The following is a 26,325-nucleotide window of genomic DNA, read 5'->3' as shown; positions in this document are numbered from 1 at the left end:
TTCCACCTCTCTCTCTTCTCTCTGCCTGCTTTTCCATCTCTCTCTCTCTCTATCCACCTATCTCTTTCTCTGTTCTTTTTATCATTTTTCCTTTCTTTCTATCCCTCTCATTATCTGGCTTGTCAATCCCTCTCTCTTTACATCTCTGTCTTTCTCCTGTCCTTCTTTATTTTCCTTCTCTTTCTTCTCTCAGTCCAATTATCCTTCTCTTTCCGCCTTTTCCTTTTTTATCCTCGCGTCCTTTTTCCTCTTTTCAATTTTCTCTCTTTCTCTGTCCTGTTGTCCATGCCTATTTCTTTCCATCTCTTTTCTTCTACTCCTCTCTTTTCATTGCTTTCTCTATTCCGTTGCCCTTCTCCATTTTCTTTCTCTCTATTCCCTTATCCTGCTCTGTTATTCTTTCATTTCCTCTTTTCTTTCTCAAATGGTGTCTTTGTCCTTTAGCTCCTCTCTCGCTCTGAGGCTGAGCCAGGTCTCTTTCACATTGCTCATGACTATTGTCTGTGTGTCTGTATGATGACTTAGTGCCCCTTGGTGCCCCTTAGTGCGCTCAGCTTCGTGATTAAACTGAATCCTTCAGCAGCAGAAGAAAGAGAAAAAAAGAGCACTTTGTGCTGTGCAGTAAAAGTTTGGGAAAAATCAAGACAACAAGCTCACAAACACGGGTAAGTGGAATGATGATGACGAGGAGCTCCTCCTTCAGCGCCCACCTGTTTCTGGAGACGCATGTTCTCCTCCTCCTCGGCTTGAGCTCTCTCCTGCGCCTCCTTCTCCTCCTGCAGACGCTGTTGCTCCGCCATTAACCTCTGCTCCTCCTCCCTGCGCTTCCTCTCCTCCTCCTCACGCTGAGCGCGCTCTTCCTGTAGAGCTCTGAGAGCAGACACACACACACACACACAACAAACCACTTAAATATACTCACACTGTACTGTATACATGCAGTGAAACTATAACAAGACATTGATGCCTAGACAATCACAGTAGAGAAATGTACAGCGTCTTGAATAAAAATACGTTCACACATTAAATAATTATTTAAAATAAATTAAAAGACAAATAAGTATGTGGGTAAGGACATAACATTACTGATAATTTTGGTTTGGATGAAGGTTCAACGCACCTTAAGGTGCCATTAAATCTATTTTTTTTTGCTGATGCCGTCAACATCGAAAAAAGATTCACAAAATGCTCACTTTCACACGGAATGCTCGCTTTCATACAAAAAACTTGTTTTCTCACGAAATGCACACTTTTACATGAAATGCTTGCTTTCACACAAAATGCTGCTTTCACATCAAATTTTCGTTTTCACACGATAGGCCAGCTTTCACACGGAATACTCACTTTCACACAAAATGTTCACTTTCACACAAAATGCTTGCTTTCACACAAAATGCTCACTTTCACACGAAATGCTCGCTTTCACACAAAAATGCTCACTTTCACACGGAATTCTCACTTTCACACAACATGTTCACTTTCACACAAAATGCTTGCTTTCACACAAAATGCTCATTTTCACACGAAATGCTCGCTTTCACATAAAATTTTCTCTTTCACACAATAGGCTCGAATTCACCCGAAATGCTCGCTTCCATACAAAATGCTCGCTTTCACACGAAAAGCTCGCTTTTACACTGAATGCTCGCTTTCACACTGAATGCTCGCTTTCACACTGAATGCTCGCTTTCACAATAAATGCTCACTTTCACTCTGAATGCTCGCTTTTACACGATATTTTCACTTTTACACGATAGACTCGATTTCACAATGAATGCTAACTTTCACACAAAATGTTAATGTTCACTCAAAATACTCGCTTTTACATGAAATGCTTACTTTTACATGAATAGCTTACACACAATACTTATTTTTATATCAATCCCTTTGACATTTACAAAAAAATATAGGCTACCCGAAAAAAAAATCACAAAAAATCCTCTCACATTCACATAAAATTGTCTCACATTCACATACTATAAATGCTGTTTCCCCTAAAAAACTCTCACATTCATGTTAAATTTTTTACACTCACATTAAGTGCTTACGTTTACACAAAACACTCACTGTCACATAAATGTCTCATTTTGGCAAAAAGCACTTTTACACTTTTACATTCCCCTCCTGGCTCTCCCACCTGTTCCTCTGCTCCTGCTCCAGTCTCTCCTGCTCCTCTCTCTCTCTCTGCTCACGAGCCTGCCGCCGTTTCTCCGCCAGCGCTCTTGTCGCCTCCTCCGGGTCTGTAGTGCCCGCCATCGGCTTGGTACCAGAAGGGGTGGAGTCAGCAGGAGGATTACAGGGTGTTGGCTCTGATGGTGCCTGAGAAACTTCTGTGATTGGCTGGCTGGCAGGAGCCGGTTTCTCAGGAGAGGCGGAGACTGTGATAGCAGGAACTAATATGATAAAATAGAGAGGAAACCAAGCCTTAGATAATATCTTGACTTTTAAATCCAAAGTTCTCGTCTGAATATTTGCGCCGCTGATCAGACTCACTCTTGGCCTCTTTAGCAGGTCCGGTTTGAGCCGGTTGTTCTTTCTTTGTCTCGGTCACGGTGACTTTGCTCACGGCGGGCGGCTGGACTCGGGCCGGGGTCTGTGCACGCCGGGGTCGGGTTTTAGAGGCAGGACGCGACGGGGGGATGGACAAGGGTTTGGGGGACGCGGCAGGACTGGGGGACAGGGGACGACTTCTGGGGGGAGCGGGGGAGGAAACGCGACTCTTAGGTTTAATGTTGGTGCTGAAATAAAGAAGAGCGAGAGAAATCAAAGAACTGACTGGGTAATATTTTAAACTTGTAAAAAACTTTACAACTGCATGATCAATTATAGATAGTTATTTAATCGATACATGATTAAATAAATGGTACGAGTTTACCGAGTTAGAAAGAAAAAGCTAATAATTAACAAAACTGAACAACAGCAGTGATAATGAAGTCCATCCCATAATATACTGTAATGAAGAGTGCTGAAATGTAAAGAGTGTTAGATTAATGTAGATTAATATCTGTTTGCTGACACACCTGAGCTCTGGTTTGGGTTGTGTGATCGGCTCGGACTGTCTCTTCTTCTGCACCTTCTCTTTAGTGATGGCGTTCTTCTCCTTTTCGTTCTCTCTCTCTTTGTCCTTCTTCTCTTTCTTTGCCTGTTCAAAGCAAAATGTTTCTTCGTAAATGTGCATACATGTAATAAAAAAACCCTATGTATGAGAGGGTGTACAAGTCTGTGAATAAGTGTGTGTATGAGTATGTGGATGAGTGTTACATACTGGTGTAGAGTTGCGTCTGCGCTGGCGCTGTGTGATATCTGGTGTGCTGGAGCTCCAGCGGTCCGCGGTGTGCTGGTGGGAGCAGCCGGCTAACAGAGACGCAGACGGAGAACGGGAACACTGATCTAAGAACACACACACACACATAGAGTTATTCATCCTGATTATCCAAATTAGCTACAGTATATAAAGAGATAGCATTGACTCTAATCTTAGATCTGACTCATAAACACTGTGGTTAACAGTTTGAATGTATAATCAATTTATTGAGCTTAAAGCTGATCTGAGATCAGTCTAATTTGAGTTTAAACTCATTTACTGAGCTTAACGCTGATCTGAGGTCAGACAAGAATGCAGCAGCTCTGCATTAACAACTCCATTTATGATCAATTTAGAGATCTTAAAACAGCCCTGAGATCAAACTTAATAACAGTAAGATCTTAGGTCTCAGATTAGCATTAAGCTCAGTAAACGTTAAAACAGTTAATGTACAAGTTCATTGAGCTTAATGCTGATCTCAGATCAGACTCTGTAACACTTCAATTAACATTTTTAACATAAAACCAACTTTTCTGAGCTTGATCAGCTGATCTGATATCGACCCAGGAACTGCATTGATTTATGATTTATGATCAGTGTATATATATAGCTTAAAACTGATCTGAGATCAGAATCCATAACACTGCAATTAACAATTTGAAAGGATAATCAGAGTTTCATGACCTTAAATCTGATCTGAGATCCGACTAAATAACACTAATAAACAGTTTGAACATACAAGCCAAATTTAGTGAGCTTAAAACTGATCTCAGTACAGACTCCGTAACAATGCAATTAACAATTTGACAGTATAGGCAGAGTTTCATGAGCTTAAAGCTGATATGAAATCAGACTCAATAACACTGTAATTACCAGTTTGAACATACAAGCCAAATTTACTGAGCTTAAAGCTGGTCTGAGATCAGACTAGAATGCAGCAGCACTGCAGTTCAACTTAAACAAAACAAATACGGTTTAAAGAGCTTAAAACTGATCTGAGTTCAGACTCGATAACACTGTGGTTTGGGACATACTGTGTGATGAGTTTATTGAGCCTAAAGCTGATCTGAGATCAGACCAGACTCAGCAGCTCTGCATTAACAGCTTCAATTTATGATCAGTTTAGAGAGTTTAAAACTGATCTGGAATCAGTTTAGAAGTCTACCAGCTGACTAATGTTTTATAATACACCATAGAATTTTGATTACTAGACTAGATTTATTAGACAGCCTTATTTGCATTAATGTGTGCAATAAAAAACAAACAAACATAAGAAATGCTTGTCAGAATATTGGCAATATGTTTGTCTATGTGTGTGTGTGTGTGTGTGACACTCACGAGGGTCGCTGCTGTTTAGGAGTGTGGCGGCGCTTCGGCTTCTGGCCAGGAAGGACAACGTTGGGGTCATGAGTCTCTCCACGATGCGACTCTCCCACGGGCTCAGACGCAAGCTACGAGCTGCCATGAGAGGGCACAATAAGTCACCACACACACACACACACACTAAAACACATACACCAACTCGACACACACCACCACACTGTTCTCGAGTACGCTCTTTCATTCTTTCTCACCAGCATACAAGCTGAATTTAATATAGACGTCTGAATTGTGATAGTAAAAAAAAAAAAAAACATAACAACAAATACTATGGAAATTATTATGTGACCCATGAAGGTTGTATGATATGTTTATTTAATGTTCAGAAATTAAAAAGTAAAAGGTAAATTTAACAGTAAAAAAAATGCATATGACAGTTAGTTTTATTTAAATGTGTATCCCAGATATTAAAAACTATAAAATTATTAACTATTTTTTATTGTAATATAGAAAAAAATAATAATGATAACATAATGATAAACATAATATACATAATATAGAGGGAAAATTGAGAAAAAAATTAATATATATTTTAAAAGTATCATCTTTCTGTTCAGTTTTAGTTGACTAAGATGACAGTAAAATTTCCAAATACGAAAATACAAAAATTATGATAATGTATTTTGGCCTGTGGAGCACAACAGGATCCGAATTAGTCGTCAATAGTCCCTTAAATTGTGACACGAACAGACCGCTCATATTGTTAACTAGAGAAAGAGCATTAACACGTCAGAACTCCTCAAATACGCACCAACAACATCTGATCTGATCCATAAGCAAAACCTTTGGTACGACCCAGTATGTGAGTTTTGTGATTTGTTACACCTCTACGATGTAATATTTTCATCAATCCTGCTCAGATAAAAGGCTTCTAAACATGTTTGCTTTGTTGTTTAAAGTTCTGCCACACACTACTGTTTTAGTGTGTTATGGGGATGAACGAGTACCAACAAAAGACCACAAGTTAACAGATAAAAACCTACTAGCTTTCATTAATTGTTGGGTCTTTTAGCCTCAGAGCCATTTTTATAATTTTCAAGTACTAATATTTACAGAAGGAAAATCTTCTCATTAAAGGATCGCTATGTAAGCCCGATGACGCCATGCTTATTTCCTTTACAGCCTTTTCCTTTCTTGGTCTACACACACACACAGTCTCATACACACAGAGTACTTTAAAAATAAATGATCCGTGTCTATACAGGAGCAATAAACCCGATTGAAGGTCATCAGCAATGGGCTGGTTTACTGCACAACCCTCTGTTGCTAAGCAACCACTTTTTTTTACCCCTCACTGCGGCAGGACGGCCAGTAGAGATGCTGAATCGGCATACATACGTACATGCATAGACACCAGACGGATCAGACGAGGACTACCTTCGCATTAAAGTGGAGTTTAAATTTTTATTGGATGAAGTAATAAAATGACATGAAATTAACCTTTCTGATTTGTACATCATAATTTGTAGTTATACACAGTTAAAGCGCAGTTTAATTCCTGTATCTGACTGGTCTCAAGGAGCATGTATAGTTTTAGGTACAACAGCACTGCTGTAACATAGGCGAAGGGTGTAAATTAATGCGCCCGGACTAATATGTCATAATTTAAAGTAATCTATAAAGACTTGTATGGAGGAACCGACACATAATCTAATAATCTAATAAACTGCTTCACTGATTTATGGATGTGACAAAGTTTGTTTTAAAGACATTTAACAGTAGAGAAAAGCCTAAAAGTAAAATGACAAGCTGGCTTTTTTTTTTTAGAGAGAAAACATGATGTTGGTAAAGGATGGGTAATTTATTGCAGCTATACTGTAAGTAATAACAATAACTTACTTTCCTGTTTTGTCAACATAAAAGTTTACTACAAAAGATTAAAATGTGTGATGTGTTGTCCATAGAAGCAGAATAACTCCCCATTTCCACCAGGAGCGGGTCACTCGATCTGATTCCTGCCAGCCTAGTGAGTCCACCAGGGGGCGCCGCAGAGCAATTCAGAAGTGTCCCACAAAAAGCTCTCTACTAAAGATGCACACCTAGTCTATTTTCGATGGAAGCTGCTTCTGGTACGCTTCTGAAAGCAGTTCATACTGCTTATCGTGTAGCTTTTTCCTTGCGAATATTGAAACTGGGCCCAAAGTCAAGTCAAGCCAAGCCGCACCTTTTCTAAAAAGGCTCCTGCTGGGTTTTAAAGCCACACAGAGTACAAAACAAAAATCTGCATCGGAAGTGTGACCTCATAGATGTTCTCTTAGTGGAAATCCAGGGTAACACTCCACACTACTCTGGCACAGTGGTAACAGTAATCTGCTTCAAATCATTCCACATTACACCATCTTATTTTCCCTTCTTCTGTCTGGTTTCACTCTGCATGTACCAGTTACTGTTACTGTTTATTATGAGTGAAATATTAAAAGTAACATCTACAACTGTTAATTTCTTAGAGAAATGCACATCAAAATTTGCATTCATATATACAACAGCACAGATACATTTATAAATCTGATCGGTCACAAGGAGCGTGCATAGTTAATATAATGAAAAAAAAAAAAGTTAGAATAACAGCATGGCTGTTTTTAATTTTTAAAAAATGTTTTAAAAAATCAATACATACATTGCCACAGACAAGAGTCACTGAACTGATTTATTTTCTCATCTCAGCTCTTTATTGTTTTCCCATGATGACCTTAAAAGTGCACCTGAAAGTTCCCCATGATATAGACTACGATGATAGATTTCCCTTAATATAACGCACCTCATTTCTCTACTTACCGTACTCCAGTTATCTTCATGCATTTGTTTTTGCCCAAAAATCTCTTTTGAAGGAAATTTCCTTTGTTTTTACGTGCCCGGTGTGATTAATCAAATGTAAGGTAGCATGTTATTAATCCTCAATAACATCTCAGTTCCTTGTTAATGTGTTACATTGCATTTGAAATTCATAATTCATATTTCAGTCACATTCCAGCTACTCCACAGCAAACAGCACACCACAGACAGCGGAAGAGGGACGACCCAAAACAAATACGATGGTGGAAAAGTAAAGTGACTTATGAAAACAAAAACATAAAAACAACAACAACAACAACAACAGGCACCACCACCACCAACACCACAAAACACCAGCCATATCACTGCTGAACCACCACCACAAGCCAGGAGATTAGAGATGTGTGGGCTGATGAGGAACTCAAAACTACCCACAATGCAACACAGGGAGAAAGGGGTTGATTATGAGAATGACTACTGATCACCAGGCACAAGCAGGCAGGCCGGCAGGAAGGTCACCAGAAACAACGGTTTAACAGGGAGGGAAAAATAATAATTTAAACAAAGATGGAATCTGAGGAGGGGGGAGGGAACACTTATGCCGCTCGAGCTTACTTCGTTTGGGCGAGTTCCACAGCGTCGCAGACGACTTGGACAGCCTGTTGCTAATCACAGGTTCTGTCTGCCGTGGCAGGTTTACGGTGGACGACGAGCATCTGCCTGCACCGGAGAGATCGCAATACACACACACACACACACACACACACATATACACACACATGTTCACAGAGGAATCCAAAGATTCATATATGGAGGAAAGGAAACAGATCCGGTGTTGGAGCTATGCCATCAGGATGTCCTGGAAGCTGACTCCCAGTCTCGTCCCAATACTGCCTGTAACACTACCGCTTCTTACTCAAAAGTGCACCAGATATCACTATGTACATATACAATCACGTGTTCACTTAAATGCACATGAATAGGCCACATAAACAGCCCCACTCGTGTAATATTCACCACTTTGGGGAAAACAGTCAAAGCAGTAAAGAAATCTATTTTATTTGTTAAAGACGTGGCTATTTATTTATTTTTTACTGACTTAGCAACTACATGCTAATTAATATCACCTCAAATATAGCAAATAAACGCGGTAAAACTAGCTAGCGTGTTTATTGAGTTTAGTCATGCCACTGAGATAAATGTATAATCTTCACAATTTTTTTTGTCATTTCCACTATTTTCAACAATGATGTTCTAAATATTGTTATTATATCTAAATTATCAGATCAGCCTATAACTGATATACAGTAGATTTAGCTAGGACATTGCTATTTAGTCATACTAAACCATTTCCTAGGAATTTACACACATCTAAACAAATATAAGATAAATGTAAATGTTGATTTCCCCCATGTTTTGTTTTATTTTCACTTTAACTAGTGAGCCGAATTTACTTAGCACACATAGACATTACTTGTGTGATAAATGTTAATCTTGGTTAAACATTGGTTTAACATAGTCAATATGTAAGGTAAATTAACTAGCAGATTTTCAGTCACATCTGAGGTAAATGATTTTTGACCTACTTTCACTATAAAAGACTCAACAACTATGTGCTAAACCTTAATTATTTACCTCAATGTTTTAGTTATATTGCCAATAATAGCTAACAATTTATGTAAATTTAGTTAGCACACGGCTGTTTAAGTCATACTAAGCCGTTTCTTAAAAACTTACAAACACATATGAGGTAAACGCTGATTTCCCCCTATTTCTATTAACTACATCTGTCAAATAACTGAGGTACATTTCACTAGCACATGGTTGGTTACTTATAGTGCACCTTTACCTAGACATACTGTATGCCAACACATCTGTGGTAAATTATTCTTTATATATATGCCAACACATCTGAGGTAAATTTATCTAGCACATAGTTCTTTACATTACAAAAACATTTCTTACAAATTGACTCATAGATTTTAGATTTTAAATGCCGATCCTTTTAACATTTTTGACCTAATTTCACTGTCTTTACACAAACTTAATAAAAATGTGATAAAAAGGTTTACTTCCATTATTCGTTATATATGTAAATATAACTAGTAACTGGGAGACATTAGCTGGAACTAGCTAGCTCAGTTATGCTAAGCTATTAATTAGGAAGTTACAAACTGTAAGAGGCATATTAGCTAAATATAGCTAATAACTACACGTCATTGATTAAATAGGGTAAACCCTGTATAACCAGATAGCAGACGACTCTGATCGCAACAAGCAGATCCACATCACATACGCTAACCCATACCAAAGTCTACTGCTATGAGGTTATTATCTAGCTATCACAATGTATTAATATAGTTAACAGCTGAAGTAAATTTAACTGTTATTATAGCTAACAAAAGTGGCTCATTTAGCTAGGGAATGGCTGTTTAACCAACACAGTCATATTGATATCAGTTATATGGTTAAATACTACTACTACTAATAATAATAATAGTAATAATAATAATAATAATAATAATAATAATAATTTGGAAATGCATCTGAGGTAAATGTTGATCTTCCCCATATTTTGCTTCTAGTTTTACTGTCATATTGGCTAAATATAGCTAATAGCTGAAGTATATTTTGCTAGCACAGATTGGGGTAGTTTCGACAAACCCTTTTCTAGATGTGTACCAATACATCTGAGGTACAGTAAATGTGCCCTTATGTTTTGTTAGATAAATATAGTTGGCACTTAATGTCTCAAAACATTAGTTACCACACATGTTTCTGGTCATACTAAGCCTTTGCCTGGAATTTATAAACACATCTGAGGTAACTGTTAATCTTCTCAACATGTTTTTACGGTCTGTATACAGTATGTTTAGATTAGCTTACCTTAGTTGTTAGCTATAAGGTATGTGCTTATATTTTCCTCACTTTCTTTTGTGAATTTGTTTTGCTTTGTGATTACCTTTAAAATAATAACTGTTAAGTTTGAAAGCTGTTTAGCTGTTCAACTAGATAACCAGATATAATACCAACTAGGTAGTGCATGTTTTTGCTGTTTTGAAAAGGAATCTTCATTAAGAGAACCCTCTTAAAGTCTATAATCATTGAATTCAAATTATTTGCAAATAAATTATCGATTGCATTCTTTAAAGGACGTTGAAATTTGGTACGAAGGTTAGTCAGTTAGTTAGCAACCAACTTCCAGAAAAATACTTTAGGTGGTCTAGTACTAAAGACACTTAACGTGAGCTAAACAGCCCATACGATGGTGATGGAGTTACAAACAAGGGAAAATAGTGAGGAATAGATGAGTGATACGGCAAACTATATATTACGGTACATCAAGACATTCAGAATAAATTGTATTTTTGTAAGAATTTACAAAAATACAAATTTTAAGCAACTAGTAAAAACATGGAACCTCATTTATCAACTTGGTATTGAAATTTTAATACGTTGTCCAATAAATAAAGAACATAAGCGCATTAAAAAAGATTTGTACCCTATATTTTGCTCCTAAGATGTATGAATGTACGTATGTACTGTATATAATTCTGATGAAACTTTCATCCACTATTAAGGTTAACTGTAAAGTCAGCTGTGCCATGAATGCGCTGGATCATTTACAGGTGATCGCGATTTATCTCCCATACACATGTGAAAATCAAAACATTTAGATAAAATATGTACATTATATATTAAATTCCCATGATGGCCTTGTAAATTTGTGAGTATCTTTTTTTCCCGCTTTGCCTATGAAAAAATTTACATTCTTATTTACCTGAGAGATAAATGAGGCCCATGATTCACAAGTCTAAATTGATGTCATATCAATATAAACAAGAACACAAACACACTCACAGGCAGAAACACACACATACTACTTAAAACCACATCACCAAGCATGTACGACCATATTATACCCAAAAATTTTATACACCCAGCATCAAACTGCTCTCTCACATACAAGCAGTTGCTAATAAACAAGAGAATCTCAGCCCGTATATGTAAGAATCCACAACAGTGACATCCAGCTGTCTTATCAAACTCTCACGCCTCATTTCAGTTCAGTATCTATTTAATGATTACAAGTTCTTATTCTTGGCCCTCTGAAAGAAACATCTAATGAAAATGCAGTGAAGTAGATAAGAACCCGTAAATGTCCAAATTATCCAAAAACAACTATTATTTTCTAGGCATATACATTACCAGTCAAAAGTCTTGACACAAGTTTGAATTCATTTTCCACATTCTAGGACAATACTAGACTATCAAAAACTATGACATGACATATATACAGTAGCATTAGTCAATAAGGTAAGGGCAGCAGTTCTGGAACAGTTCTTGTCAAGTGCGTTCGCAAAACCCATCACTGATAAAATCACCCATCACTCTCTCTCATGAAGACCTTCCCAGGAAAATAAGGCCAAAACTTCATTTAGAGTCACCAGCCTCAGAAATCACCAATTAACAACCAGCACCTCAGATTAGAGCCGTTATGAAGCTTTACAGAGCAGAAGTAGCAGAAACATCTCAAGATCAACTGTTCAAAGGAGATTATTGTGTATTTTGGGCGCCTTTATTCAATGTTGTAAGAAATAACAATGAAATTAGAAGGTGTGTCCAAACATTGTACTCGACTGGTGGGACACCCTTGCTCCATGGTGCTTTTTCATTGTCTACAGCAGGGGATTTGAACTTGTGGACAACGCTTTGAGCAGAGACCAAGCAAAATAGTTCAGCAAACTGACCCGCCTTATAAAAACATACAGAAGAACACCAAACAAGCACTCCAAGACTCCAGTTTTCTATACTATCGAAAACGTATGCTTGTATCAATTATTCAGCTAAATAAACTAAATCAAACCTTGTTAGTGGGTCTGATTAGTGAACTGATAACATGATGGTAGTTAACAATGTTAGCATGAAGTGATACTCAAACTTTAAAAGTAAATGTAATTTCGTTTAGTTACCCCCCCGATTTTCAGTAAGTACAGAGGAGAAAAAAGGATGGAAGGACATCACCAGTTCTTTTGAAGAACCTTAAAATCCCACACAAAAACCTTCATGCCATGAAGCTGCTCAGACATTACCAATCAAAATGGTTATGGAAGAAATGATAATAGCGAGAACTCCATATGTGTGTGTGTGTGTGTGTGTGTGTGTGTGTGTGTGTGTGTGTGTGTGAAATACTCCCAGTGATACCAGTCCACTACAAGGCAAACATAAGCTAATCATCTCCTCTCCCTCGGTCTACTATTAACATGATGACTATTACTAAAAGCACTCACTCTCTCTGCGAGACGTCTGGTTTAGTCCTCCAGCCCAGGACCATCGCTGCTGTCTGATCTCAGCCCAGGTCTTCTTAGTCGAACGTTTGATAGCAGACTCATATCTCTCCTGCACAGAACACAAAAAGCAGCTCTCCCAGTGAGCTTTCATAGCACACTTATTCATAATAGTGGTCAGGTATTGTTGGGACTTTATTTTTTATGTAAATGTGAACAGGAAGTGTTGCTTCGGTGTCTGGGCCATGCAATGCTAAGATTTGGACAGTATTAGCAGTCCTAATGCTTTAATGTTTTAAGATTAAAAACTAAAAGCTTAAAAAAGATTACACTAAAGATAATCTGAACAAAATGTAAATGTTACAGTCAACATACGGGATTTAATTTGCATTTTAACCATTGTACTATAATTTTCCTAAAATCAAGCAAAAAGACTAAAGTAGTAAAAAGGAGACAAATAAACTAATACTAAGGACTAAAATGTATGTTAAAGGGTTAATATAAAAAATATATATTAAAAAATGCAACATAAGAGTGTGTAAGTGTGCATAAGTGTATATATGTGCTTGCAACTGTGTGTATATGTCCTTACAAGTTTGTAAGAGTGTGTATAAGTGTGCATAGTGTGTATATGTGCTTGCAACCGTGTACTGTATAAGTGTATATACATGTGTATGTGCTGACAAGTTTGTATAAGTTTGTATAAGTGTGCTTAAGTGTGTATAAATGCTTACACCCATGTCTAAGTGTGTATAAACGTGTATATCTGCTTACAAATATGTGTGTGTATAAGTGTGCATAAGTAGTTACAGTATATATGCTTACAGGTAGGTATAAGTGTGTATAAGTGTATATACTGTTTATGCTTACAAGTGTGTGTGTGTATGTGTGTGTGTGTGTGTGTGTATAAGTGTATATATGTGCTTATAAGCGTGTATGAGTGTGCATAAGTGTGTCCATATGCTTACAAGCATGGCTAAGTGTGTATAAGTGTCTAGATGCACTTAAAAGTGTGTTTAAGTGTGCATACACTGTGCATATGTGCTTACAGGTGTGTATAGTTGTGTATAAGTGTGTATAGGTGTGGGTAACTGTGTGTATAAGTGTATATAATATAAAGGTACCAAGTTAAAAGCAAACGTTCCCTGAAAGGGAACAGCCGAAAGACAAAGAAGAAGAAGAAGAAGAAGAAGACCAAGTTAAAAGCAAACTAGAGAGAGAACAGGACAGAGAAGTGACGCGGCTGATGCACAGCACCCTGACCTTGTTCTTCTCAAACTTCTGTCTCTGTTTCTCCTCGAGGAGCGCCCGGCGTTTCTCAGCCCGGAGTCTCTGCTCCTCCAGCCTCCTCCTCCGATCCTCCAGCTGACTCTCCCTCAGACGCCGAGCCTTCTCCTCCTTCTCCAGCCACTGAGCTTTCTTCATCGCTACAGAGGAAGACGAGGAACATAAAGTTTTCACAATATCTACACTGACACTCACACAAACAGACAGCAGCCAAGCTCACGCATCAGACTGACCTAAGGAACTGCCTTAATGGGCAAATGAAATCAATTCGGTTTGACTGGTGTTATTTTTGGAAGTCAAGGAGTCAATAAAGTGCAGTCAAGAGTGAGCAGAGAACTTAGGGTCGGTCTGAGGAACTGCTCGAGGGGATTTGTCACTTCACAGTCTTATACCTAATTTACTGACTAAGTGTACAGAGTTAAGGCCTTCGCAGTTCGTTACTGTCAGAGAATAACTGTCAGATCTTCCCAGATTTCAGTAACTCCATCGTCCCGGATTGTAATCACACCGAGCGCTCTGAGCTCAGCACCACATGAATGAGTCGACTGCAAATGAGAGCGATAAAGAAGCCTCGTGTTTCTGCCTCGCGGCTGTCCCAGTGCACACTGCAGACCTCGTTTCACTTCCTGATCAAATAACGATTAAAAAGCCATCACAGCTTCTTATTTACATTTCCCAGCATGCTGTGCATCAGCTGCTTAAATTCTCCTTGAAGGAGAGAAAAAAAAAAAAAAAGAAAACGTTCGCCGCAATGCTACTGCGGTATTTCCTGTTTTCCAGAGCTTTACCCATGACAACACACACACACACACACGGTTAGACTGGGGTCAGGCCAGATGGGACTGTGGAATGCAAGCCTCCCTGAGGAACTGCTTTGATTTACAGGAAGTTCAGGTCACAAAAGCTCCTTATTTTACTTGTGTTTCTATCCTGTTTCCTGGTGGACTTCCTGTGACGAATGGTAAGCGTGTACGTCTCACACAAAAGTGTGATGAAGATATACTGGCGAGGGGATTTTTTTTATCTGTAAATCTCTGCCAATTCATAGCCTATTTCCTTCCTAAAATTTTTATTTTGCTATCTGGCTCTTTAACTCGCCACTGTTCCAACTCTCTGGCACCGTCATGATGAATTAACTGGCATGAGAAAAGGAGGATAAAACAGAACTATGAAGCCGCTGGATTGATAAAACGGAATATAAACATTGCAAAAGACTAGAGACGAGCAGCGACACTGAAGACTCCTTCCCTAAAATGTCCAGCACAGAAATACAGGCTTTCTAGTGTGACGATCTGTATTTTACACCATAAAAGAATATACTGTTAGAACAAACAACAACCTGCAGAGTACAATATTAAAGATTACCGTGAGCACAAAACCTTGTAATCCTTTCAGCTTTACAAGTTAGATCAGCCCTTCTCACCTAGGTGAACAAAAGAAGGGAGCTCGGGTATTATAATATTCCCTTTCATCTGAGTCGGCTTTCCGAGTTTTATGTTTGCTTGGGATGTTCTCTCCCCTAAAGAAAGATAAAGGGCTGAGGATGTTAAAAAAGACTGCATTGCGGCACTAGAAGAGCTGGATCTCGGGTTTGATGGAGTTACCGCTCATCTAACAGCTGATAAACATCAGGTATAGGCAAAGGTAGTTCTTTCTAATCTGAAAGGGGTGGTTTTCATGCCTGTTACAAGAAGATCTTTATCATGGAAGCTCTGTCTCGGATTTATAAATCTGATCAATGCACACTGAAGACTAAACGTCTATGTCGGACGTGTGTCATTTACACTTACAGTATATATTTATGTTTTTGTAAATACCCTTCATAGGACTTTTTAATTAGGACTTAAAAATAGCCCCACCCACTTTGTAGCCTATACAAGAATAAGATTGCAATATGTTAAGTACATATGAGATGGCTATTGGAACAAATTTGCACTAAATACACTATAACTAAAAGATACCAGCACAATTCAGTTCATTAAGACTGTAGAAGCTTCACTTGAGTCTCAGCTGGATTTGGGAATGCATTTTTGCATGGAATAAGGGTTGTGGAATTTGGCCCCAAGTACTTACTTCAGACTCGCGCTCCGGATACAAACTTCACAGTCACTGCACATGGAAATTTATAATGACAAGACCTATAATGATGTATTCATACACTAAGTTAGGAGGTAACTGAGTAGATTTACTTTGTTACTGTACTTAATTACATATCTTACATATCTGTACTACATAACTAATACATAACCTGTGCAGTATTTGAAGCAAGAATTTCGCCACCCGCTGACTATTTTGACTATTATAACTATATGAATTGCCTTTCTTTTGAAAATACGACTAACGTCAGGTGTTTGAAATCACAAGCGGTTTCTGACCGTGACAAAAACAGCATGTTCACAGTCGGAAATAGCAGGATCGAGTGACAGAGACAGGGAGATTTTTACTATAAAAAAGGGTGCTTTGTGCTAATACAAGTCCTGTACGTTTGTTATGATAAGGCAAGTGCTTCTGTACTTTTACTCACGTAGACAAGTAAATGGAGGACTGCTACTTTTACCTGAGCAATATTTGCTGATAGGATTCTCTACTTTTACTTAAAAACCAGACTCGTGTATTTCACACATCTCAATTTTGATTTCAGACAAACTTGGAAGAAAAAAAACCTTCCACACCATACATTCTTTTCGTCTAGCTATATGAGAAAATCATTTAAAACAATAATTTATATAAAAAAAAAGTTAATGTTTTAAATTAATACTTCTGATATGATAAAAATGATATAGAGATGAACCTACTGTGCATTCACAAGCATTAATAAATGATGTGAGTAATCAACCTGCAAAACTCAAAGGCTGATTATTTTTTTCTTTTTAATAATATTTTCAATATAATCTGTTTATCAGTATGAGCAATGATTAGTCAAAATATATGGAGTTCTGGTTATCTAAGAGCAGCTGGTGGAGCGGATCAGCAACCGTCACAGTAGAATTTTCCATTAATTTCTCTCTCGAGAATACTTTCTCATCAGTGCTTATCCTACATGCACAAGATATGTGGTGTTGAGAACGTTGTAGTCTTTTTGATAAAAGACTGTTTAAACAAGAATAGTCACCATAAAACAGTTTTCCATCTGCGCAACACATTTCCCTACATGCAGCAGCTGGTCTGGACATACTGAGAATTCTACTTATATCATCTGCTCCATACTTAATGTTGTTTGTCATAAACATTCTTCTGTTTCAATGCTTAACACATGCTACACCCAAATTAGCTACAAAAATCACTGAATGATGGTGTATAGATGAAAATGGAATTAATTTGACCCAAAACTGAGACGGGTTATCATCCAATAAATTAAGACTGACCTACATTGGAATTGTACTGAATTTAGATCATTTCAGCACAGTTGAATTTTGTTAAGTTTAATTGAATTTAGTTGCATTCATCTGTACTGTACTGATCTGAATTAAGTTTAAGTGAACTGAGTTGAGTTGAATGGAGTTAAACAGTTAAAGTGAGTTCAGTGTAGTTGTACTGAAATTAGATTAACTGAATTGAGTTCGGTTAATCTACTGTAATTTCAGTACAAAAATTATTCAGCTGAAATGAGTCAAATTTAGTTGTACTGTGTTTAAATGAGTTGAGTTGAATTGATTTTAGTTTAGCTCTGCTTAGTTTGAATGAATTGAGTTGATACAATCAACTCAAAAAAACTTTGTGTTCAGCTGAGTTTATCTGAAGTAAGTTCAGTTTAGTTTAGTATTTAGTTAAGATTAATTAAGTTGAGTTGATACATGTTGAACTTAATTCAACACAACTTTGTTCAGCTGATCATAGTTCAACTCCTTTTATTTCTCTCTACCACATAATCATCTATTGAATTGATTTGTAGTAATCATCAGGTCTTGAGACAAACAAGGAGATCTGATTTAAAAACATTAAATTAAAATTACATTTCATCAAGTTGATTCGAGCTGATTTGAGTTAAGCAGAATTGGGTTCAGATCAGCTGAGTTTAGTTGACTTGTGATCAGAAGAACTGAGTTGTGTTAAATTGATTTCAACTGAGTTTTCAGAAATTCAGTTTAGATGCAATTAGTTCAGATTAATTCAACAGCGTTGAATTTAATTCAGCTGAATTGAATTGAGTTGAAAAGTACTAAACCTATTAAAACTTGTTTACGTTATATAAAATTTTACTTGATTGACTCTACTGAAATAATGAGATTGTAATGAATTAAAAGCAAGCTAAATTTAATGATAATTTGCCACACTGAGTTGCCAGACTACCGTAATTTCTGGAGTAACATGGCTACCATAAAACCACATAAAAAAATCAGAATTTTAGAATTAGGCTAATTTAGGTAATATAACACATACAGTATATCAGTAGACTAAACAAGTCACGACATCTTCCAGAAAACAAACAAACAAAATCTTTAAGTCCAGAAAATACAGTAATCACATGAAAGAGGATCAAAAGATGATTACAATAACGAATGGGGGTATCTGTTTTAAAACACTACATCAAAATGAGATCTGAGCCATGATACCACAACTTTTATCAAATGCCGTCAGGTATCTTACCTTGCTCATGGGTTTTCTGTTCTGAAGCGTTAAAAACAATGAAGAAAAAACAGCTGTCAAGTTTCTATCCCTCACTTCTGTTACTATGCCAAAAGTACAGTAGGGCTGGAGAATAGTCACAACTTTTATTTACAAGCTGATATTACACATATTATTACTGTATACACTTTAGAAACAGTTTCCTTTTAAACTTCATGTTTTTATGTCAATTTAATCTAAAAAACAAACACTATAATTATTCAGCATGTTAAATTAATATACATATTCGAACAACAAGGCTTCAGAGAAAGTCACGGGTCATGGGAATGTGGCTAGGGTAAATTTTAATCCTTGAACATTCTTAATGAACATTCATTAATGTATAGTCATGTAAAACTGAAGTCATCAGTGTTTTTAAAACATGTGGCGTTGCCAAAAATAGGGAACTTAAAAATACTCATAGTGTTATTATTATTTCATAGTCATAGAAACAAGATGAAAACAACCATGAAAACATGTGATTGTGTGAGCCTATGGTATTCTTTGCCTACGTGGACCAGGAAGTGGCGTGTGGATTGAAAAACTATTGCACAATACTTAATGTGTTATAGCGAATACAGTGGAAAACCCAGTGCTAGACTGCTTGTTTGGACTAGATCTTACTTCTTTGTAAAATATTTTTATTATTATTATTATTATTATTATTATTATTATTTTACGGCATTTGGCAGATGCCCATATCCAGATTGACTTACAATTGTATCTGATTACACATCTGAGCAGTAACGGTCTTGCTTGAGGGCCGTAAAGTGACAACTTGCTGGTGCTGCGGTTTAAACCAGGGACCTTTCGATCAGCAGGCCAACGCCTTAACTACTAAACCTGCCCCCTTTTTCATAATTATCACATGGTATTTTAAACACAGGCTCAAGTGTGTAAACTGTGGAAGAGGCATTACGGGTTCATATGGCAAAACGAATATTGTGGAGAAAAGACTGTTGAAGCGTGTTTGAATAAGATTTTACTTCCTAGTTCAGTGTAAATAAGGATCATCAAATCTAATCATAAGTCTAATCTATTCGAAGTAAAAATTCGCCTAGACAATACTGTTTTCTTTATACTTTTTAAAATACTTTTTTAATAAGAATATTTGTTTGAAGTTATTGTTAATTTTTTTAATTGTTTTTGTTTCATAAAAAAAGTTTCTAATTGTAATCTGTAAATAACATTTCGTGTGTATGTTTGAAAATAATTCATTAAGAAAAAAGTCATTTTGTGTTAAAAATCAATAAATAGTTGTGTGTGTTTTTAACAACTATTTATTTTTATTTAAAGTCTATCGGATTTTTTTATTTTGTCATGCTTTTTGCTTTTTTTGTTGTCTTTATGTAGTTTGGTTGAAATGAAATATAATTTACTTAATTATATTTCCTTGGTTTTGCTGATAAAAGAATATAAGACGCTCTATAGCGCATAATCTCTAAGCCTTGATACAGTATAACCATGAAAACACAGTCATGCAAAAATTTTCATATATTCAAGGGTTTATACAGTATAACTAAATGCATTTATCCCTGCATAAAATGCATAAAATATCTCTTTAAATATCACGTCTCAAATTAAACCTTTGCATTAAATACCTGCAGATTAGATCCATATTTAGCTGAAGTGGTTCTTACCCAGGTATTTGGCCCGCTCCTCTCTCCTCTGTTTAGCCAGCTTCTGTTTCTGTTCTGAGCTCATCCCATCTGTATAATGTCATAAAAAACACGAATAATCACAATATAATCACAAACAGCATCAGTCATAAAGAACATAACAGAAAAACAGCCACAGATAATGTGTTGGTCTGCACCCACAGACCAACACATTATTACAAATAAAGTTTCAGGCCCCTAGCAGCCTGCTAACTAGTTAGATCATGCTAGCTAAGTTCATTTTTTCCCCCATAGTAATTTAATTTCCTTTATTTATACTCCTTATTAGCAAGGAGTGATGCCTTGACATTAACCCGTTAAAGGGCATCTGTTATGCACTATGTAATTTTTAGTCATCTGTAGACATTAAGATCTCTAGTCTCTAGTCAGTATGCAAAAAAAAAAAAATATCGGAAAAATATTCCCTTATTGAGCCACTAGCAATTGCATTCCGCAGTTGTAGGGATATATCTGGGATTTGGAGGCAGGGAGAAGAACATAAAGTTTCCCTTTATGCAGATGATCTTCTACTTTTTATATCAAATCCAATCTCATCCCTTCCACCTGTGCTGTCATTGCTTAGTGAATTTAGCTACTTTTCAGGGTATAAATTGAATTTGCGCAAAAGTGAACTTTTTCTGCTTAATAATACAGCAGTAACAACTGGTATGTACAATTTTCCATTCAAGATAGTGAAAAATCAGTTTACCTATCTCGGTATTACAATCACAAGGAAACATAAACACCTTTTTAAAGAAAATTTTACTAGGTTGTTAACCCAAACTAAAAAGGACTTGGAAAAATGGTCACCACTGTCCATGTCCCTGGTGGGCCGCATTAATGCCATTAAAATGAGTATTCTTCCTAAATTTTTATATCTCTTTCAGTCTGTACCTGTTTTCATTCCCAAATCTTACTTTGGTGCTTTAGACTCAATTATATCCTCTTACCTTTGGAAAGGTAAACATCCACGATTAAATAAGTCCCTACTTCAAAGATCTAAAAGAGATGGTGGCATGGCTCTGCCTAATTTTCGCTTTTACTACTGGGCAGCAAACATTCGATCTGTCATCTTTTGGGCATATTTTCATAACCAACCTAATCGGCCTGCCTGGGTGGAAATGGAGATAAAGTCTGTCAAAAATCTCTCTGTCTCTGCACTCCTTGGATCTGCACTCCCCATCCCCTCAATAAAATTAATCAATAACTCAGTTGTTAGGCACACCTTGAGAGTATGGGCTCAGTTCAGAAAGCACTGCGGTCTTCTGGGCTTCTCTCTGTCCAGTCCTATTGTCTCTAACCATCTCTTCCAACCCTCCTTACATGACTCAGTGTTTCAGGAATGGTACAACAAGGGTATCAAGCTTTGCAAAGATCTGTTTGTTGACCATAAGTTTGCATCGTTTGAGCAGCTTTCTGAAAGGTTTAACCTACCCAATTCAAACTTTTTCAGATACCTGCAAGTAAGACACTTCATTCGCTCTTTAATACCGAACTTCCCTGAAGCTCCTGCTGCAAATATTATAGATAATCTCCTATGTTTGTCCCCGCTGCGTAAAGGCCTAATATCCACTATTTATGGTGGATTGATGGGTTTGAGTTACACCCCTTTAAGTAAAATTAAAACTGCTTGGGAGAAAGATTTAAATCTCTCGCTGTCAGATGATACTTGGAATTCAATTCTTAAACTTGTCAATTCAACTTCCTTATGTGCTCGCCACTCTTTATTACAGTTTAAGGTTGTACACAGGGCTCATTTCTCCAAACTTAAACTTTCCCGTTTTTACCCAGACATTGATCCTTGTTGTGAGAAATGTAAAAGTGGAGAGGCGTCTCTTATTCATATGTACTGGACATGCCCGAATTTGGAAAAATTCTGGAGGGATGTTTTTAAAACCTTGTCGTACATATTGAAATGTAACCTTGAACCAGATCCTCTGATCGCTCTCTTTGGTGTCACTGGAGAGGAAGACAAGCGTTTAACTCCAGCTAAACAGCGTTTGTTATCTTTTGCGACACTCCTGGCCAGGCGTTCTCTTTTATTCAAATGGAAGGATGCCACTTCACCCACTCACGCCCAGTGGCTCAGAGATATTATGTCTTGTCTGTCCCTGGAGAAGATCCACTACTCAATCCATTATCCAGACTTAAAATTCCAACAGGTGTGGGGGCCCTTCCTTCGCTTTTTTCATATACATCTATAGTTTGATTCCTTTTCTATTTAATCGTTTGTTTGTTTGTTCTTTTTTCTCTTTTTGTTGTTGTACACAAAACTAAAAGACTTCCAGCTCCAGGTTCTTTTTTCTTTTTTTAGTTTCTCTCCTTTGTTGTGCCTGGCGTCTAGCCTTTCCTTGTACTTGTAAAGCTGGCTTGGAGCTAGGGAGGGGTGGGGTGGGTGTTATAGGGATTTATAAGGAGGTTTTTAACATTACATGTCTACCCTGTAATATCCCTGTTATAAAATCAATAAAAATATTGTTGAAAAAAAAAAAAAAAAAATATTCCCTTATGTTGGTCCTTCTTTGCTTTTTGTATTGCTGGGATTTAAACAAGCCAAATTGATTTCCCCCCTAATGTGACCTCAAATAAGGAAATACCCTTCACCAGCCTGTTGCCTAATGATGCTCTTCTAGTAGGAGCACTGACACACACGTTATGGCAGAGCTCTGAGAGCTGTGTTAACATTTCAAAGAATTAGTAAAATATGGGACCTTTAATTAGAGAAGGACAAATTTAAGATCCGCCCATCGTCCTGTTAACAGATACAGTTTTCTAAAGTATTTTTAAGATGTGTCAAATCATTTGGCATAATATATCCATTCAGACCGACATCTTGAATTGCATGTCGTGTGTGTGTTAGTGTGAGTGTGTGAATGTGTATGTCTCTCTGTACTACACTGTGCATGTTATGCAAGATCTACCATGCAAATCTAACATGGGACAGTCTGTTGCTATGGCAACTTCTTACTAAGATGTTGCTGGAACACTTGGGACTGTCAGACTGTTTAGGAATGCTTGTCTACACACACAGAGCTGAAAACCCGCAGCCGTCAGTTTTCTGCCTTCCCGCTCTAAACAAACGATGACTTGGCATCGAGCCACAACCATCTGGTCGATTAAAAGCAAAACAGAGAGAATATTTATGAGGACTCACGATGGCATGCACCGCTGTCGACGCCGCGCTCCAGTACGACATATTGTTCGGGAAAACAACCAGCCACTCGTTACTGTATGAGTCAGCTGAGCAGCGACTGCGCTATACTTACTCTTCGTTCTTGTTGTCAATACCCTGATGGAGTGGAACAGAATCGATAGGTACCAGTACTGAATCGTGCTGCTGTCCAAACGCACTGCCCGGAGCGACAGGAAAACACACCAGGGTTCAATCCAAATAAACTTCAATCTAAGGGATGCCTGCTCCCAAGTGAAAAAACTTCAAATTGACCGATTCGCCACGTGAAGCGAATCAGATACTCTGTATGTTATTGGTTGCAACATTTTCCTCCAAAACTGAAGCAAAGGACAGAACTGTAGCACTGCAGCAAGACAGTGTGTTGTGGAGTGACGAATAAAAAAAAGGTATATAATAAACGCTGGATGTGATACAAAAGTTGTATCGTACGACAGCTACCAAACTGAGATCGCGAAAGCTGATGCGTGCTTTCTTTAAGAATGTGAAGACAGCTACAAACTGCTGCTCATGCTGCACTCTACAGCATGGTCTAATACAAACAATGGAAAATGCTATCCACCCTCTTCAACATACACAAGCTCACCGATACCAATACCTGACGTGTGGTGCTCTGATTGACAATTTTGCTTTCTCAGACTCCCAGGCCACGAAAGCGTACAACGTTGTCAGAAATCGCAAATCTTCGTATGTCACTTACAACACAATCATCTATGTTTCCTGTCAAGCTTCTGATTGATACTCCAGTCCAACAGGTGGCAGTAATGTGCCAACCTTCCATAAATCCAAAAAGAAGAAAAAGCAATACTCTTGCAAAAAAAGATTACTTTTGCAAGTTCTTTGTGGGAGATGGTTGCGATTCATATTTCCTGCAAAGGCTGTAATATATTTTTAAGGAACTTGTCATCTTTACATCAGGTTTACACGGATGATTTACAAAGTGTGAACAAGTTCTTAATCTAATACTGACCTAAAAAAATTTATTTAATTGTTCACCTTCATTAGTTGGGCGCAGTGTATACCTAAACCAAATCCAATAAACGTTTAAAATTTTCAGTGCTGCTCTGGCTTCGACTACTCGCAAGTGTAACTTCAGCTGAGATAATACACCTACATCTGTTAAGGTTTTGACTTTCATTTGTGTAAAAGTTTAGAGCATTTTTTTTCAAATCACTGTGGTCTCTTTAAAAATTAAAAGTCCCAGACAACATTTTTTTTAAACATTAAAACAACCAGGTTTGGTTGGTTGGCTGTCTTTATTCATTTGTTTATTTTTTGATGCTGTAGTGATTTTCCACCAGGAACATTGTTTCACATTAACATCTAGATCTAGAAAGGTCTAGAAAGAAATCTTTTATGGGATGGTGCATTACCTTTTTTGTTCTGAGGGGTGGCGCTGTTTGCAGGTGTGCTGGGTCTGCTGCTGGGTTTGACGGGCGTCTCTATTTTGGAGGGAGGGTCTGTGATCAGAGAGGAATCTGTGACGGTGGTGTCGTCGGCTTTGAGCGGCTCCTCGTTCTGCTTCTCTGGTCTCAGGGTCGAGTCTACAGGAGAGCTACTGAGACCTAGGAGAGAGAGATAGAGAGAGAGAGAGAGATGTAAATGTCCATTCAGTAAATAATGATAACTAATACATTTTGTATCAATGGCAGTGAGAGGCGGGGCTTCAAACAGAGTTCACTGCTGATTCGTTAGTTTATCATCTTCATAGCGATCACCTTCACCCACCTTGCATCACCGCTAGCGCCAAGTCTAATCAGTACTAGCCCTGATGTAGGCCTATTCTCACGCTGTCACCATTACAGCTCTTAGCATTCACTACGGTTTCACTTCCATCCAGTTAACACGTCATTAGCATCCAGTTTGCGCTCATGTGCCATCCAGCACGGGGACATTTGCCCTTCCAGGAGGCTTCAATTTAAACATATCACGCAGAACCTTATTCCTCAGGTTCGGATTACTTTTTTTGTTTTTTTCTATCATTCTGCTGCCTCGGAACAATCTGATGCGTGAGATTTGCTCGTTAGCGAATGAGCCAATTTTAAACAACTTTCCATAATTAGTTAGCTTCAAGTTGCCAACAACCCTTTAAGTGTAGGAGTGTAGGTACTAAAAAGGTATTAGTCATTTTTTCTTCATCATTTTCTAAAAGAAGGATCTGTCCTGGCAGTTAACATGTAGCTTAAAAGCCTAGGTATTTAGGCTTTAAGTTTTTAGTATTTAAAAAAAAAAAAAGGTACCCTGGTGAGTTTATTGGATAAGTAAAGGTTATATTCTCTCTAAAACAGTTCTACTTGGAAGTAATCTCACTGAGAGACATTCTCGAGGGTTAAACCCAAAGTGAAGAGGAATCACCAGTCACCACCCGATACGATATGATCACGATACCAAGCTTATCGATTTGATTAATACTGCGATTCTGTAAGTATCACGATTTTATCATTTTAAGAGCGTAAACCTTTTTTAAAAAAGTTGCCATAACTTAAAAGCGTTAAACCTTAGCTTTATTCAACAGCTAATTAAATGAATCTTATTCCTTATAGCATTCTGTTTTCCTCTTAAAAACCAAGCACGGCATTCAAATAATACACACTTACTTCAAACAGAAAAGAGTTTTAACATAAACTAACATTTTAATAAGCTAGATTTTTTTTTATTGAGTGCAGCATTATGTCATCCGCAATGATTATTATTATTATTATTTTTAACTTGGGAAAATAATTGTCAGATTATAAAGAAACGGTGCCATTTTCCCGCCACAAACACCTCCAAAGTATCAAAACTCAACTTGACAATGAGGACGCGGGTTGAGCGACTGCGAGCACGATTTTTTCAAGACGA

At 37.4% G+C, this 26,325-nt stretch overlaps 1 protein-coding gene across 6 annotated transcripts in view; it reads right to left on the bottom strand.

Annotated features, from left to right (window-relative positions):
• map7d1b (MAP7 domain containing 1b) overlaps positions 1-26,325 on the bottom strand; it is a 51,318-nt gene that overhangs the window by 5,781 nt on the left and 19,212 nt on the right. The window contains exons 2-13 of one of the 6 annotated variants that reach the window (XM_053479356.1): positions 24,858-25,049; positions 20,277-20,345; positions 18,619-18,639; positions 14,008-14,171; positions 12,748-12,856; positions 8,072-8,176; positions 4,643-4,762; positions 3,266-3,390; positions 3,021-3,142; positions 2,494-2,738; positions 2,138-2,393; positions 711-870 (exon numbers count right to left, since the gene is read on the bottom strand). In XM_053479356.1, coding sequence (XP_053335331.1) covers positions 711-870; positions 2,138-2,393; positions 2,494-2,738; positions 3,021-3,142; positions 3,266-3,390; positions 4,643-4,762; positions 8,072-8,176; positions 12,748-12,856; positions 14,008-14,171; positions 18,619-18,639; positions 20,277-20,345; positions 24,858-25,049 — 1,688 coding nt within the window. Of the gene's footprint in view, positions 1-710; positions 871-2,137; positions 2,394-2,493; positions 2,739-3,020; positions 3,143-3,265; positions 3,391-4,642; positions 4,763-8,071; positions 8,177-12,747; positions 12,857-14,007; positions 14,172-18,618; positions 18,640-20,276; positions 20,348-24,857; positions 25,050-26,325 lie in introns of those variants that run through there. The other 5 variants (XM_053479361.1, XM_053479359.1, XM_053479357.1 and 2 more) reach the window with 5 other exon arrangements.

The sequence above is a fragment of the Clarias gariepinus genome, chromosome 2, assembly GCF_024256425.1.
Source record: "Clarias gariepinus isolate MV-2021 ecotype Netherlands chromosome 2, CGAR_prim_01v2, whole genome shotgun sequence".
Lineage (NCBI taxonomy): Eukaryota > Metazoa > Chordata > Actinopteri > Siluriformes > Clariidae > Clarias > Clarias gariepinus.
This window is presented reverse-complemented; position numbering and strand designations above follow the sequence as displayed.